Raw genomic sequence first — 16,671 nt, 5'->3', positions numbered from 1 at the left:
GTGGGCAGCTGCGCACTGAGTTCTTGTTTGCACTCCGAAGCTATTGGGAGGTTTCTGGAGCAATGTAGGAAACTTCAAAGGGCACTAGGAGGCGACTATGCGCCTTAGCATCCTCTCTCCTAGAAGTATTTTTGTTTTATTGTAACAAACGTGACGATCGTAGTCTTTCAGATGTTATTCTGTAGGGGACTTAAACTGGTGCCATGGGTTTAGATTGGGATTGGGAGAGGGATACAAATGTTAAACAGCAGTGGACTGAAGGACAGAAAATGACTAATAACTCAGGAAGGATGGTCTTCTTTTATAATCCCCTGAATAAAAATATGAATTACATCCTGGCACACAGAAACATACAATATATCAGTCAGCAGCTGCACAGTCTGTCCTTTAGTGGCGTCAGTTACAGTGAGGAAATAATTATTTAATCCTCTGCTGAACTAAGTTTGCAGCTTAACAGTCTCTTATTTATATGGTAGTTTCATTTTAATGGAGACAGAATATCAACCAAAAATCAAGAAAAAAAACACATTACATAAAAGTTATAAATTGATTTGCATGTGATTGAGTGAAATAAATATTTGATCTCCAAGCAAAACACGACTTAGTACTTAGTGAAGAAACCCTTGTTGGTGAGCACAGCAGTAAGATGTTTCTGTTTAAACTGAGATGTTTGCACACATCTCAGGAGGGATTTTGGCCCTCTCCTCTGTAATGCTAGAAGACCCATTCACAACCCATCATTAGTGTTCTGGCTGAGGGAAGGAGGTCCCCGTCCAAGATTTTGCTGTACACGGACCTGTCCATTGGCCCCTCGGTGCAGTGAAATTGCCTTGTACTGTAGCCTTAGCAGAAAAACAGCCCCAAAGCATACTCATACCCCCCCAGCCTTTTCTGAATGATCTAGATGTTCACTAGCAAACATAAGGCAGGCGTGTTCTTGAACATAGGGACCTTGCGGACACTGAAAGATTTCAATCCATTACAGCGTGGCATGTTTCCGATGGTGTTCTTGGTGACTGTGGATCCCATCTGCCTTCAGATCATTAACGAGCTCCTCCTGTGTAGCTTTGGGCTGATCCACCACCTTTGTCATGATCATCCTCTCCGCGTGAGGAAAGATCTTGCATGAAACTCCAGCATTAGGGCGAATGATGGTCATTTGATATTTCTTCCAGTTGTCACCTTCTCACCAAGCTTCTTCCTCATGGTCTTAAAGCCCATTCCAGCCTTGTGCAGGTCTGAGATCATGAATATCTGTAATTGATTGAGTGATTGAATTCTGGCTGGTTGTACATACATAAGCACATTTTTACGATGAACACATGCAGAAAAGTTATTAATTGATATATAAATATTTGCTGTGAGAACTACATATCCGCTAACAAATAAATAAATAATGCTACACTTTATAAGCTTATGAGTTTTCAACCCTTGGCCACGATTTTTGCCATCTATACTGAATCAAATGGAAGCCAAGAATTACTAACTGGAGAAAACTGGCAAAAATCAAAGTACTCTTAGAAAGCATGAGCCATTAAAAGCTCTTCTCTGCTGTACATCAGGGTCACCTCATAATATACCTTTCACTTTTCACGCCGGCTCGATGCTTCAACTTGAGTGCAATTAAAATTGCTCGAGCAGCTGACGCCTCTTTCACATTGTGTTTCAGAGCTGCATCAGACTCATAATGTCACACGAGGTCGGATCATTAACTTGGACGCTGGAAGCTTGATTTACGTGATAAAAGTGAGACAGTTTTTTTTTTTTATATTCCACTGCACACCAAGAAAGAGTGACTCTCACACAAGATTAAAACAGCTGAAGCAGTCAGTACAGCACTTGTGTGTGTGTGTTGTATAGATAAGCATAGACAGCGATTTTACAAGGAAAGAGAGCTAATACGACTTATCAAAGCAGGAAAACACAGGTGTAATCAATGATGGGACAGTTGAGTGAGTGTGTGTGTGTGTGTGGGGGGCAGAACAGATTACACAGAGGTCAAGAAAGTAAAAATATCGAGTGAAAGCTGAGTTATTTTCTGGTGTAACACGGAGAAACAGGCCGGATTCCTGCAAGAATTCCAAGTTTTACTCAGACCACAAACAGTGAAAACAAATCCTAACAGTCGCCTGTTTTTAAGAAAGAAATTGACAAATCAACCAAATTTGACATTTTTATGTGCAATATCCGCATCTGCTTCCCTAAATTTTCCAATCATGCCGCCAAGGCCTCAGATTATGTTGGTAGCAACCTAATTTCATTTCAGAACATCTAATGCCGAGAGCAAAATGCCGGCATTATTAAATATGTTGTTCTTTTGGTTCAGACCAGGAAAAATGGCCTCATTTTCCCAATGACAAATTTATTTATTTATTTAGTCACATTACAGTGGCAACACTCTAAATAAAAAAAATTCAAGTATGAGGTTTTCGTGGTCCTGGGTCTGTTAACCAGTGTTCTTGGCACAAAGTCAGCAAAAGCTTTAAGGTTTTCTTTCAAATTATTTTTAAAAATAATGAATTTGCCCCCTTTTTTTTAATGATGATTTTGGGGTGGCATGGCTCTGCAGTGGTTAGCAAGAGGACCTGTGATTCAAGCCCACAGGCTGGCTGTTCTGGGGGAATTTTGTGTGGAGTTTGCATGTCCTCCCCATGCCGGCGTGGGTTCCCTCTGGGTACTCCAGCTTTCTCCCACAGTCCAAAGACATGCATGTTGGGTTAACTGGAGATTCTAAACTGGTGTGAATGTGACAGTGAATGGTTGTCCGTCTCTCTCTGTATAAGCCCTGCCATACATGGGTGACCTGTCCAGGGTGTACCCCACCTTTCCCCCAGTCACATCTGGGATGGGCTCCAGCCCCCACGCAGTCCCAAATTGGATAAGCAGTTAAGAAAATGGATCATGATTTTAGACATGCACTTCAATGCTTTAAAATGAAGCACCCAAACAAGCTCCCTGAGACCTTTCAAGGTGGCTGATGATTTGCTTCCAGAGGGACTGGACAGCTTGTCTCAGACAGTGGATGAACTGAGACAAGCTCCATAAAGGCCCACTATAACATGAATAAGGATCATTTTGAACTTTGAATCACGCAGAGATCTTCAAGAATCCAACAATAACAAATATGGAGGAGAAAAGGACCATTATAGGTCCCATTTAAAGGAATATTTAAACTTTTGTATGGCTCGCATCTACATTAATACAAGTGGATTAATTATAATAAGACAAGTTTAATGTTTTTCTCCATAAATACAGAAAAAACACACAATGACATCTAGAAACCAACTCCTTCATTGTGCTATTTTTGGACAGTAGTTGTCACATGGGGGCAGTGTGACTACCAAGCTATACAGGAAATTGCACAGATTCTGCAAAGCAGCATTCACTTTGCCATCTCTGTGGTTCTCCAGGCAGAATGAATGCGCTAGTGCATCTCATATAGCTTGCTGTAAATACGCCAAGCATCTTGCGTGAGTCCATTATGCATTATTCATGAACAATAGCAGTCGCCACAGACAGCTGCTTTGACAGCATTAGTATTCACCCTACTCTACTGTGCAGCACAAATGTTTAAAACAGCATCAGACGATACTTAACACTGTCACTGTGGCACATCCCAGCATGACCATTTGGATCAAATTGTGCATGAGTACATTATCTTGTATAGAACTTTAGTCGACACAAATTGTGCTCATCCGCCTATTTTGATACTGTCAAATTAATTTCTCTGACTCATAAGGTGCAGAGAATGATATGACAAGTCCAACTGCAACTGCTCTGCTGAGGCAAAGCAGGTGCTCGCTGAAATGAAGCAGAAACAGCACAGCGGGGAAAAAACAAAAACATTATTGGTTAACTTAAATGAGCTGCGTTTTTCAGATAAAGTGTCTGAGGGATACACAGGCTAGGTTACCCACCTGGATCCCTCTCCCCTCCAGAATTAAGCAGCTTTTAATTGCTCCTTATGGATAACCTCCTTGAACAGTGAACAGCTTGATCCTGTACACATCTGAAATATTAGGTTTGTTTATATCCATCCATCCATTTTCTTCCGCTTATCCAGGGCCCGGTCACGGGGGCAGCAGCCTAAGCAGAGAAGCCCAGACCTCCCTCTCCCCAGCCACCTCCTCCAGGTTATCCAGGGGAACACCGAGGCGTTCCCAGGCCAGCCAAGAGATATAATCTCTCGGGGCCTCCTCCCAGTAGAACACGCCTGCCACACCTCACCCAAGAGGCACCCAGGAGGTATCCTGGTCAGATGCCCGAACCACCTGTTTGTTGACGAGCTCAAGAAAATCAACATTTAGGATCAGCTTTACCCTCTATGGGACATCTTCATGATTCTTGCCTCTCCTTGGGAACTGTGTATGGTATATGTTAGGAAGCGATCAGTTTATGGTTGTCACAGCAAGAAGGTCCTGGGTCTGAATCCACTGGCCGGCCTGGGGTCGTTCTGTGTGGAGTTTGCACGTTTTCCTTGGTGTGTTCGTGTGTGTGTTCTCTCCGGGTTCTCCAGCTTCCTCCCATAGTCCAAAGACCTGCATGTTAGGATAATTGGTGATTGTAAATGAGAGGGTGAATGGTTGTCTATCTCTATGTGGTAACCCTACAACAGACTGGTGATCCATCCTGGGTGTCACTACAACCCTGCATTTTGTAAGCAGAAGAAAATAGATGGAACAGTTTATGGTTACTTAATTACAAATAAATAAAAATGGGTGTTATATAAACACAATATAAACTTTCAGATAACAACCTTCACCAAGGCTGAGAACTGTGTCCACACAGATTTCATCTGAGGGTGGGGGGATGGGGGTTCCACTCATCCAGAACAGTGTGAGCCTGCATTGTGGTGATATTTTTACAAACCAAGTTGTACTTTCTGCGCATTACTTTATAGCTGAAGTCTAATTATGTAAAGCACAAAAGGCGTCTCTCAGTTCAACAAAAGTTAAAATAATGCAGTGAGGCTCTCAGGCATAGGCTTTGTTATTCTGGACACATATGGAGGCACAGCTTACTCTTTTTTTTCCTGAGTCCAGGTGTCAGAGTCAGTGAGTAACAACTTAACAGGTTTGTCTGATATCGGGCTTTTTTGTATCGTTTCATTGGGAAAGTATCCTCTATGTCAACTCTTCACACGGAGAATAAATTGATTTATCAACCTTTGGATTTTAAAAGCTTAGATGTGTATGTGTGCTTTTGGATGATTTTCAAGAGCCTTGTACATCTCAACTGCGTTGTCAAAGTGGAATAAAAAGACAGGCAACATTACCTTAAGGATTACCTTAAGGCAGGGCTCTTCAACTCCAGGCCTCGAGAGCCCCTGTCCTGCAGGATTTAGATGTGTCCGTGATCCAACACACCTGAATCAAATGGCTGAATGTTCTTCAGAGTCCTGCTAATGACTTCTATATTTGACTCAGGTGTGTTGAAGCAGAGACACATCTAAAACCTGCAGGACAAGGGCTCTCGAGGCCTGGAGCTGATGAGCCCTGCCTTAAGGATACACTTCTAAATCCCCTACTGACTTGGGTTACAAAATTTTTGAGGAAAAAAAAAAATTGGGAGTTACAAAATTTTTGTGGGTTACAAAATTTTTGTGGGAAAAAAATCCTAATATCAAACCTTTTTTTCCACCTTCTGGCTTCTTAGTAACACAAAAACGTCCAAAGTTTTACAATCGCATCTATATCTTTGAAGTAAAAATTCCAAGTTGCTGTCAGTGTCATTTAGAGGCAGAGCAAAAATTTCTGAATAATTAAAAAGGTAAACATAAAAAGGTAATAAAAGCTTTAAAAGGTACTCATAGTAAAATCTCATGTCTAAAAATAGCTAAAAACATCAGTGTGACTTCACGACTGAAACATGTATGTATGGTGTTCTAGAAATATCAACTGAAGCTGTAGTACAGTTGCATGAACTGTACTTTCGTGCAATACCAGTTTGCACCACCAGATGGTGCAGAAAGCCAATGTCACCTTGAAGAGAACCTTCTTGGGAAAAGCCAAAACCTCTTTGAAATGGGGGTAGTTTAAGATAAATATGAATATTTAAACAGCAGCACATTTGTCCACACCCACCAGTAAAATGCTCCCCCTTGGTGGTCAAAGATTTAGATAAATTCTGCGAAGAGAAATTATTTAAAAATACCTTTAAACTACATCCTTGATGTGGCATTGAGAGACACTTTATTAGTCTCTGGATATTGGAAAAAGGGCGACTGAACTTCTTTTTGTTTCTTGAAGATGTTTCACCTCTCATCCAAAAGGCTTCCTCAGTTCTGGTACTATGACCTGAATGACTGAGAACCTACACAGACAGTCTCATGGCAGCAGTGAACAGCAGTTCTCTGGGCAAAAATATGCCTTGTTGATGCCAAAGGTCAAAGGCCAATGGCCATACTGCATCAAGCTGATAGAAAAGCAACAGTAACTCAAATAACCAACAACAAAGACATGTAGAAGAGCATCTCTGAACACACAGCAGATCGAACCTTGAAGTAGATGGGCTACAGCAGCACAAGACTGAACTGGGTCCTGTCAGCTAAGAACAGAAAACTTAGGGTAAAATTTAAACAAGCCCACCAAAGTTGGACAATAGAAGACTGGAAAAATGTTGCCTGATCTGATGAGTCTGAATTTCTGTTGCGACATTCAGATTAGGGTGAGAAATCAGTGTAAATGACATGAAAACATGGATCCCTTCTGCCCTGTATCAACAGTTCAGACTGCTGCTGCTGCTGGTGATAGTGTAGGGGATATTTTTTGGCACACTTTGGGCCCCTCAGTACCATCTGAGCATCTCTGGGGAGTGTTTTCAGCACCTTGTTGAATTTATGCCACAAAGAATAAATACAGTCCTGAAGGCAAAAGGGGGCCCAACCCTGTACCAGTGAGGTGCACCTAATAAAGTGGCTGGTGCGTGTATGTAATAATGTGGGTGTAATATTAAGCCTGTTGTGCCATTTCAGTTTATACTCTTTTTTTTTTTTTTTTGCTTTTTGTGTGTTTTTATGTTTCGTTTTGTTTTCTGTTTGGATAGAATCTGCAGCTTTGAGGATCTAGATCCTTGTAGTAGATTCCCATTCATATCCTTGCCCATTCTTTCATTTCTAAGAGTGGATTCCACATTTAATATAATCTTGATTGCTGAGGCTGGTTTCTTACATCCTGGAGAGTCTGGGTCATTGCTACTGATGTGTGCTCCAACCAGGGCTGTTTAATTGGCTATTCTTCTAATCCCTCTCCCTGGGTTGATTACTGCCACCAACTCAATTAGACATTTTTCCACTTCATTTAAAGACTAAGTGCCCTTTACCTTTTGTTTAATAGAGTAACAAGTAGAGACCCCTGTATTGTCACACTGCAATTGAATTTGTGTGAGATGTATGAAACGTTTTGCAGCTATAATGCAGTTAGATGCGCAGTGTGTGCAGCCGGCTGGAGGCTGGTGGTACGGGTCGCCTGGTGCAGCTGCTGCGGGGTTAAGAAGAGCAGCCGCTGTGGCCACATTAAAAACTGCATCGCCCTTTTTGTGACAACTGTAGATCAGCGAGCCATCAGCTCCCCCTCTCCCTCCCTCCTTTCAGGGATTTGTAGTCTTTAGCGCAGGGAACGCCGCCGCGTGTTAGCGGCCTTTGTGGGAGTGAAACTACAGTTCCCTCAGAGCTGCTCGGAGGTGTTAGTTGTCAATATGGCTGTTGTCAGACAGACAAAGCGGAGAGGCAAATAATTCGCCTCTGATTAGAAATCCTTGGAAAAGGGTCGGACAGGGCACTGTTATCCAGCTGCTTTATTGTTCGGCTGCAGCAAACGACACCGCGCGTCTTTGCTTTAGTTATAAAGTTAAATGGTTAAGCGGACGATTTGAACCGAGGTAAGTAATGTACTTAGCTCTCTCTCAACACTGAAAGTGATGTTATTAATATCAAACGCTCGCTAGCCAGCCGCGGCGGCTAGCGTCAGCTAGTGTCAGCGTTGGCAGTGGCTAGCATTTTATGCTAATCATCTCACGAACCCAAAGCGAACCCGTTAAGCTGCTACCCGCCCTCTGCGGTGGCAGGGGTGCTGTAGTCAGTGTGAATTCAGCCCCGGGGAGCAGCGAAAAATGACTGAAGTCCCAGAGCGTTACAGGGGGCTTGCCTGCTGGGTAATTTGACGGTGTAGACGGGGGGCATTGTCGGCGTGCCACGGTACGTTCGCTAACGTTAGCTTTTGGGCAAAGGGCGTGAAAGCGGGCATCACCAGCGCTTCGCCTGCAGCGGTGAAAGGCGCGACGGATTTGTGCTCTCACTGCGGGCCCCACAGTCAGCAAAACAAAAACACATGGAGGGAGAAGGGACCCACTGGGGCAGGCAGTTTGTAAAGACTGAGAACATTTAGAAAGGCGCGCTGTCAAACAAACTAGAGTTTGGCTAGGAACATCTGATGCGTGTAACCTCTATTTAACGGGAGAGAGACCGCGGCTGTTTCTGGTGGCATGAGGAGCACTCAGTCGCTGAGTTGTTGAACTTAGTTGGACTGTTATCAAGGGATATTCAGCCCGATAGGAATGCAGACAAAAGGAAGTTTGCGTTAAAGCCAGCTCCGTTTTTTAACTGCTTTAGGGCAGTAATGTGCACGCTGCCTTTTATGCAAGATTAACTCCTGCGTACTGTGTGAATAGTTAACTCGGCAAATATTTAGTCACAATGGGCATGATATCAGATCCTTTTTTTTTTTTTTTTTTTCACCCTGCAACACACATTTTCCTTTCACTCAGTAGTAGAAAATCTGTAAAAACTGGTGAAATTCTTGCGTGTTTAAAACTGATTTTATTGTGAAATTCACCGGTTCTGCAGCCTCCTGTGCAGCTCATCTTTCTGGGGTGTGACAGGTTTTGTCCTGTAACTCCCCTCGGCAATGATTTACAGCATTAACAGCTTGCCTTTTAAACTTGAAGGACTAGTTAATATTCACCTGTCAGTGCTACTAAGCCACTGAGTGCAAAGAAATAATGTGTTCCAGTACAAACCCAAAGTGACTCTCTACTGTATGTGTCTGAAATCTCGATAATGGTTTATGTTCCAGACCCTCCCATTAGTTTTCCTTTTATGATAACTTCAAATGCACTCAGAAGTCCATTTATGGGTATTTTTTTTTCTGTCCTCCGCACAGTTCAGAGAAAGACAGATGTAGAAAAATGCCAGTGACCCCTTTTAAACCGTTTATCATATCGGCACAGGTCGGGCTGGCACAGAAGATGGAAAATCTGCCGCAGTCTGATTCCAGTTGCATTGATTTTGAGCACAGCAAATTGCTCATGAAAAACATACAGCGTGGGTGGTGCACAGAGCCGGGGATGTATTGTAGCTCTTAAAGAACGACAGTCAGAATGTTAAGATAGCATCAGCTGTCAAGGTGACTCTGGCACTCTGCGCGTGTTGCCTGCTGCTTCCCAAAAATAGCTGATTTTTATGCCCTGCCCCTCCCCTCGCCTTTTTTTTTCTTTCACACTTCTGTCTCTCGCTCCTGTCTCCCTTTCTTCTCTGCTGCCTCTTTATTTTCTTCCTGCAGTTTTTTTCCTCCCTTCCCACCCTTTTCTTCCTACTTTATCCCTCTAACTCTCTTCCTCTACCTTTCCTCTGCCTCCTTCCCCATCATTCTCATTTTTTTTCCTCCCCATCTGCAACTGCGTTTCTTTTCACTCTTTGCTACTTAATCCTCTCATTTCCTCTGTGCCACCACCATCCCTTCAACCGTCTCATTTATGCTTGACTTTCCTCCTTTTTTCTCCCTCTTCCTGTCCTCCTCAACTTACTTTCCTAGGGATTCCTTCCTACTTTCCTAAACTTCCCCCTGCATTTCCTGTTTCCTTTCCTCTCCTCTGTTTCTCAATCTGTCTCTATTGTGTCTCATCCAGCAGCAGGATGTCTGAGTTCAGCGAGGAGCCGCGCTTCACTATTGAGCAGATAGATCTGCTGCAGCGGCTGCGTCGCACTGGCATGACCAAGCAGGAGATCCTGCACGCGCTCGACACTCTGGACCGGCTGGACCGGGAGCACGGCGACAAGTTTGGCCGCCGCACCTCTTCCTCCTCCTCCTCTTCGTCCTCCTACGGCGTAGGCGGGGCAAACAGCTGCACCAACAACTCTGCCTCCAATACTACTACCACATCATTCAACAATAACAACACTGCCTCGGCAACCACCACCTCTTCCGCATCATGCAATGGCAACAACGGCGCCATCAACAGTGGCGAGGTCGTAACCGCCGATCACACCGCTGCCACCTCTTCCACGACCTCCAAAATCTCCACAGCCACGCAGACGCAGTTCAACAGCAGCGGGGGGCTCTCGCCATCTCCCAGCAACAGTTACGACACGTCCCCACCTCCAGGGCCACCGCCGCCTTCTGCAATCCTGCCTTCCCCTGTGTCGCTGGTGGCGCTGTCTCAGAACGGCCGTGACAGTCTAGCTGCCACCCCCAACGGAAAACTGTCTCCGCCACGATATCCAGTAAACAGTGCAGCAGCAACGCGAGCATTTGGGTTTGAAGCTACAGAGGAAGATCTGGATATTGATGATAAGGTGGAGGAGCTCATGAGGTCAGTATTAACAGAGAAATTTTTTTTTTTTTTTTTTTAATTATTTATCTATTTATTTGAAAGATTTTTGTGTCACTTGTGCTTTTATTAGTGTGTCATGGAGAGGGGGGGTGGGGGAGACACGGTAAAGGGTCAGAGGTCGGACATGAACCTGGGCTGCCTGCGCCACAGCCATGGTGCATATGTGGTCGCCTGTTTAGTCACTGAGCCACCCCAGTGCCCCAAACTTTTTTTTTTTTTTTTTAATATTGGGTGGGTGTTTATAGAACTGGAAAGAATATTAACAGTAGCTTGAGCAGTATTCCAGTATACCAGGTATTTAGAAGTCCTGGGGGTTTGATTTTTCCAACTATTTTTTTTTTTTTTAAATTGTCTTTTTTTTTTCTTACAGACTCTGTTTACATGAGAACATTTTCAGGTGAAAACCACAAACTTGAGTTGTGCTTTGGCTGTTTGTTTACATGACAGCTGCATTTTGAGTCCCTGAAAACAGTACAATTTGAAAACAAGTTCCAGAGTTTTTGAAATGCTCTCTGATTAGAGATTCTCTGTCTAATCAGGGAAAAACGCGAGTTTTCCACAATGAGAGGTACTGGCACACGCGCAGTGTGGTTACACATAGACGTTTTTGTACTCACCATTTTGAATGCTTAGAATGAATGTATCGTTCTCATGTATGCCTCTAAGTAGGAGTGTGCGCATATGCGCATGTTTTTATATTACAAACCACACACTGCCAACTTGTGGCCTGGTGTGGAAACTACAGTGTTTTCAACATCTCTTGTGGTTCCATGTGAATAGGATCTTTTTTTTTTTTTAAACGTTGCCCTCTGTATGCATTACTTTCTGAAAACAACAACAAAAAAAAAACGATAGTTTCCAGCAGATCATTCTAATGTAAACAGGGCCTTAGATTTTGGGTTGTAATCCACTGCACAAAAACATCACCAGAGGGCAGTATCAGCTGGTAAACAAGCAGCTGAGCTCAGGGAGCTGTGAAAGACGGCAACAGGGAGTAGCAAAGTGTAAATAAACTGTACTATTTTGGTATACTGTTGGATTCACCTCTGGAAAGTTGTTGCAGAAGATGGTAACACTTCAAATCATCATCAACACAGCTTCTCCATTCAGTCCAGTGTGTTGGTGTCCACAGTATTAGTGAACCTTTCACAAAATGTCCATGTGCATATAAACACAGCATACACAAACTGCTACTAAAACCTGATAGCTTTTTTTTTTTTCCCTATCCTTTTTGCAAATTCTTTATAAAAGCTTGCAGTGGTCACTAGGTTAGAGTTGGGAGATTGTTTTTATTACCAGTAATGCTGGTAATGAAAAGGCAAGAAGGCATTGTTTATGTAAGGGTTAATTAGCTGGAAACTCCATTGAAGCTTGGTTGTGTGCAGCTGTTGTTGGAATGCATACATGAATTTCTTGGTTGTGGAGGTAGAAGTTTAGAGAAAGATGTCGCTAACAGACTGGTTAGAGTATCATGATCTCCGTTTTGCTTTGCCATACTGTCCATATTGGCTCAAAACCAAGTTTAGGTCTTGTTTTTGAACCGGGAATAAACAGGTCTCAATTTTTATAGCCGTGCTGTAGCGTTTGGCTTCATGTTGCATAAAATTTCACCTGAAAACCTCTGTAAATCAGGTTTCTAAGGTGAAACAGTGGTGAAATGGTTACCGCTGTTGCCTCTCTTGGGTTTGAATCTACTGGTCATGCTAGGGCCTTTCTGTGTGGACTTTGCATGTTCTCACTCTGCATGCGTGGGTTCTACTCCTGCTTCCTCCCACAGTCTAAAGACCTGCTTGTTGGGTTGATTGGTTATTCTAAATCAGCCGTAGGTGTGAAATTGGCTGTGAGCATGAATGTTTGTCTGTGTTAGCCTTGTGGTAGACTGCTGACCTGTCCAGACGATACCCCACTGCTCACCCCATGCCAACTGGGATTGGGCTCTAGTCGCCCATGACTCTGCATGGGAAAAGTGGATAAGAAAATGCATTGATAATGTTGTTATTCTCATAATTCCCTCCAAGAAGGTTATATGTGGTTCTCTTTGTTTAACACAAAAAAGGTTATGGGCAGATTTAGATAAAAACCTTTAGTAAGAATTCTTTATCAATGAGACATTGGACATTTTGCATCACAGATACTTAACCTATGCATATATTGAATAGATTTAAGAAAAACTGAGACACATTGTCTTGATGTTTAAGAAAATATAACAAACTTACCTTGATCCAAGTACACAGTTCATGCATGTGGAGGGAATTTTCAGTCTTGGCAGAAAGGTTTGTAGGTTTAAAACAGCAGCAAGTGCAGTGTTGGTTCATCTCCTCAGGTAGACGCTTGTGATCTTCACTCTGAAGTTCATCCCACTTTGTCACAGTACTTTTATGAGTGTCATGCGGCTGTGTGGAAAAGCTTGATGAATGAGCTGATGAACTCATTATTAATTAGCTTACTGTTACTGATTGACTAGAGCTGGTCAATAGTACCTCTAGGAATCCGTTCAGGTTGTTTAATTGTATAAAGCTTATTTGATTGAACAGTGGAGGTGCAGTGGGTTCAGACCTGCCTGAATGCGTTCTGTGGAGAGTTTGCATGTTCTCCGTGTGCCTGTGTGGGTTTCCTCTGGGTGCTCTGGTTTCTTCCTGCAGCCCAAAGTTAATTGGTGATTCTAAAATTGGCCGGAGGTGTGGACTTGAGATGGAGAAAACGTCAGTGTGTGAAGAATAAAGCTGTATGGGTGATTGTGGCTTATAGTGTATCTTTTGAATGCCCAAGAAGACAACAAAAGCACGGTTTAAATGACTGTCCAAGCCATAAAGCCTTGCTTGTTTTTTTTTTTTTTTTTCCTTTTAAGTGCACCTTCTTATATCTCATATTCTCATAATCATGCCCACTGGAGGGGAAAGCAGGATGCCCTACAGTATTTATCTGATTGCTAGCTAACAAAATGTTGGATTTCATTGTCTCAAAAGGTTATGTTAGCAATCTACTGTTGGAAACTGTGACACTTAAACATAGTAGACACTCAGACACAAGTTGCACGCTGCCAAAATGCTTTGGGTTACAAAAATGCTGTCTTAATACTGAAATTTGTAGGATTGAATTATCAATGAATAGGTTATGCACACAGGATCTCATATGTTCCCCTTTTGTTTTCCTCCTCTGGAGTTTCCTGTTTTCTTGAATCTATACACTTGGTTTTTTTGTTCTCCTGAACAGTTCAGTTTTTGGTCAGGCAGTCTTTTCCGTAGTCAGACTGACCTATCTTCAAACTGTGAGATTGCCAATATTTAATACAATGCTATTTCATGCCTCCTGTGTGACCCAAACACACAAAAGAGCAACAGCTACTACTGCTGGTGTGAGTCAGAGGGGAGTTAATTGCCTACTTCTACCACTCCCACTTCTAGAAAGGAAAGATGAGAATGAACGTCTATCAGCCCGAGAGTCTCGTTAACACATGATCAATGATTTAGCTGACCATAAGTGGGCTGATATCAGCTCAACAGTTAAAACTGTATTCATCATAACATGCGCCTGGCTTTTTTAAATTTTATTCCTTTGTACTGGATCCATCAATACAACCGGACATTGCACCACACACAAGCTTTTTCAGGTTTTCTGCTGATACATGGAACTAACACAGACAACACAACACACAGCTCTGCTTTGTTGGTCCCTCAGGTGTGGGCAGGACCGTCTCCAATAATACAAATAAAGAGGGTAAAACAGGCAATATTACAGCAAGGTTCTGTAGTAATGGTTTCATCCAGTGACTTGAAATAACTTACATCCTACGTCATTTTCAAGGTCATTTACTCCAGTTCATTTTATGGACATTTGCAGTCACAGTGTTCTTAATCTGATTGTTTGGCTGCAGCTATTTCTGTGTGATGTCCTTTTAGCCAGCAGAGTTTTAAAGAGGTGTTCATCTAAAGCCACGAGTTTGTCTGGGATGATGCCCAGGTGCGTCTCTACTAAAGGGCAGTAAGTGTTGACTCCCAAAAACATCTTCAGTGGTCTCATGCCAGGAAGGAAAATCTGAGAGTTGTTTGTGGTCTTAGTCATCTTTCCATTTATCAAGACAGTCATTTTCACATATCTCTGTGCCTGGTTGTGCACAGTAGTGTATTTCTTAGTTTTTGTTCCGTTGCATGTTCCTGATATACTGTAATTTATCTGCTGTTTATCTTCTTTACTAAAGAAATAACTGACCTGGAGATGGTGGAAGACGGTGTTCTTTTTTTATTTTTTTATTTAAGGTTTTATATGTGTGAAAGGTGTCTTTAGGGTTCTCTCTCATATTGGGCTGGTTGTTTGTGTCCATTTGCACAGCTGCTCTTTGTTGTTCGCTGCCACTGGAAAGATGAAATGATACAGGAAAAAAAAGGTTGCTTTGGGCAGGGTTTTCATAAACTTAAGCCATTATTTTTTCATTGTTTTAAAGATTGGAAATTAAGCAGTGATATGGCATCGCATCACATTGGTGCATTGTTCCTTCCTCTGTCCATGCGTCATCTCCCCAGCAGGTTCCATGATGTTTGGATGGGTAGTTTTTATAGAATCGGATGGAAAAACAGACAAACAGATTTTGTTCTTCTTTGTCTGCTCTCATGTCAGCAGGGAACTAAATTAAATGCTGGTTTATTGCTAAGTGCAGAACATAGAGGGTCAGTGAGGCGCATTGAGAATCTAAGGTATACTGCCTTTCCTCATTTATGGTTTAAAAAAAGATTAAACCTAGCCTGTAGGCTAGATATAGGTTGTCAAATGCAAGTCAGTAAAGTGCATTGTTTATTTAAATCTGTAGCTTGGCTTGTATGCACTGGAAATGTAAGGAAAAAAAAAAAAGTGCTTTTGCAGAAAGAATAGTCCAGGTTTTAGAGCAGGGTTGCTGTGTACTTATTGCTCACTAGGAAAACCATTAATGGTCGACATGCTCAAATATGATTGAGCAGGATTAAAATGTATTTTTCTTAAAAACTCTTGTTGCACAAATTTACCTTTACTTAGGGGGAATTTTTTGGGGGGTGGGGTGGGGGTGCGGCACACACCGATTGTGGTTTTGCTTGCCACCCCTTGAGGTTTGCTTATAGTTTTGGGTTTTTTTTTTATTTTTTTTTTTTTATATAAGTTTATTATCCTGGATATAAGTTATTCTAATTCTTATAAAACTGACAGATTTCATGTCTCATGCACAAGGCTGAATTCTGTATGAACAATTAACCCAGTACAGAAATAATGAAGCACAGAAATTTTGGCGCTTTTCCTGTTGAGAAGTGGATCATCACCCTGAAATCAATCTGATTTCAAGCTCCATCTTTTTATTCTGTGATTCTGCGATATTAAAGTAGCTTTGCATAACAAGCCACCCTACCTTCAAGCCAGCCTTCTTCTAATTGGCTGCCCTTTGCAAACAGAAGGTTGAAAAGCAGGTGGGTGGAGCTGTGTTACTGAGATGACTATTATGGGAATATCTGATCTCAATGATATCATAGAGCACCAAGAGTAGTTGGACCAAATCCACTGTGGACATTACATGCTTGTACATCAGATAGGGATACCTCATATATAGAACGTTCCACATGCATAACAAATTACGAGTGTTGGACGGGGCTGTGAAGTGGGAAGAGGCGATGGGCCACTTGGTTATTCTATTTCTGGGGCTCTTTACTCAACTGCATCTTACAGATCTGTGACGCTGTCCTATTGACAAAATCTGTCTGCAGACAGACACATAACCACCTGTCAAAGTACTCCAGATCTGTTCATGGGCACGTTTTGTTAGAATCACACAGTGAAAGCAATAGGAGCTGCGTCATCACGACTGCTAAAGATACCCTACATTATCTAGCAGTGCTGTTCATTTCAGCAAAGAGAAGATTCATACTGGAAATATTTTAGCTGGATCACATAAGCCCGAGTTGTTGTTTACCTCATCAACCACTGTAATCTTAAAAAAACCAAAACAGTGAGACCATGTTGGTGTCTTTTGAGTTAGATGTAGACACCATGGAACATTTGTACCCATGAGTCAAATTCAGTTTCAGTAAGGGGACATTGGGGAAA

At 42.4% G+C, this 16,671-nt stretch overlaps 1 protein-coding gene across 2 annotated transcripts in view; it reads left to right on the top strand.

The window, feature by feature from the left end:
- The first annotated feature begins 7,644 nt into the window (after positions 1-7,644).
- Positions 7,645-16,671, top strand: part of hmbox1b (homeobox containing 1 b) — a 30,326-nt gene continuing 21,299 nt past the window's right edge. For both annotated transcript variants that reach the window (XM_030721717.1, XM_030721716.1), the window contains exons 1-2: positions 7,645-7,878; positions 9,904-10,587. In XM_030721717.1, the coding sequence (XP_030577577.1) occupies positions 9,911-10,587 (677 nt within the window). In that variant the 5' untranslated portion in view covers positions 7,645-7,878; positions 9,904-9,910. The remainder of the gene's footprint in view (positions 7,879-9,903; positions 10,588-16,671) is intronic.

Source organism: Archocentrus centrarchus, chromosome 24 (assembly GCF_007364275.1).
Source record: "Archocentrus centrarchus isolate MPI-CPG fArcCen1 chromosome 24, fArcCen1, whole genome shotgun sequence".
NCBI lineage: Eukaryota > Metazoa > Chordata > Actinopteri > Cichliformes > Cichlidae > Archocentrus > Archocentrus centrarchus.
The sequence above is the reverse complement of the archived record's forward strand: the minus strand, read 5'-3'. Positions and strand labels throughout refer to the sequence as shown.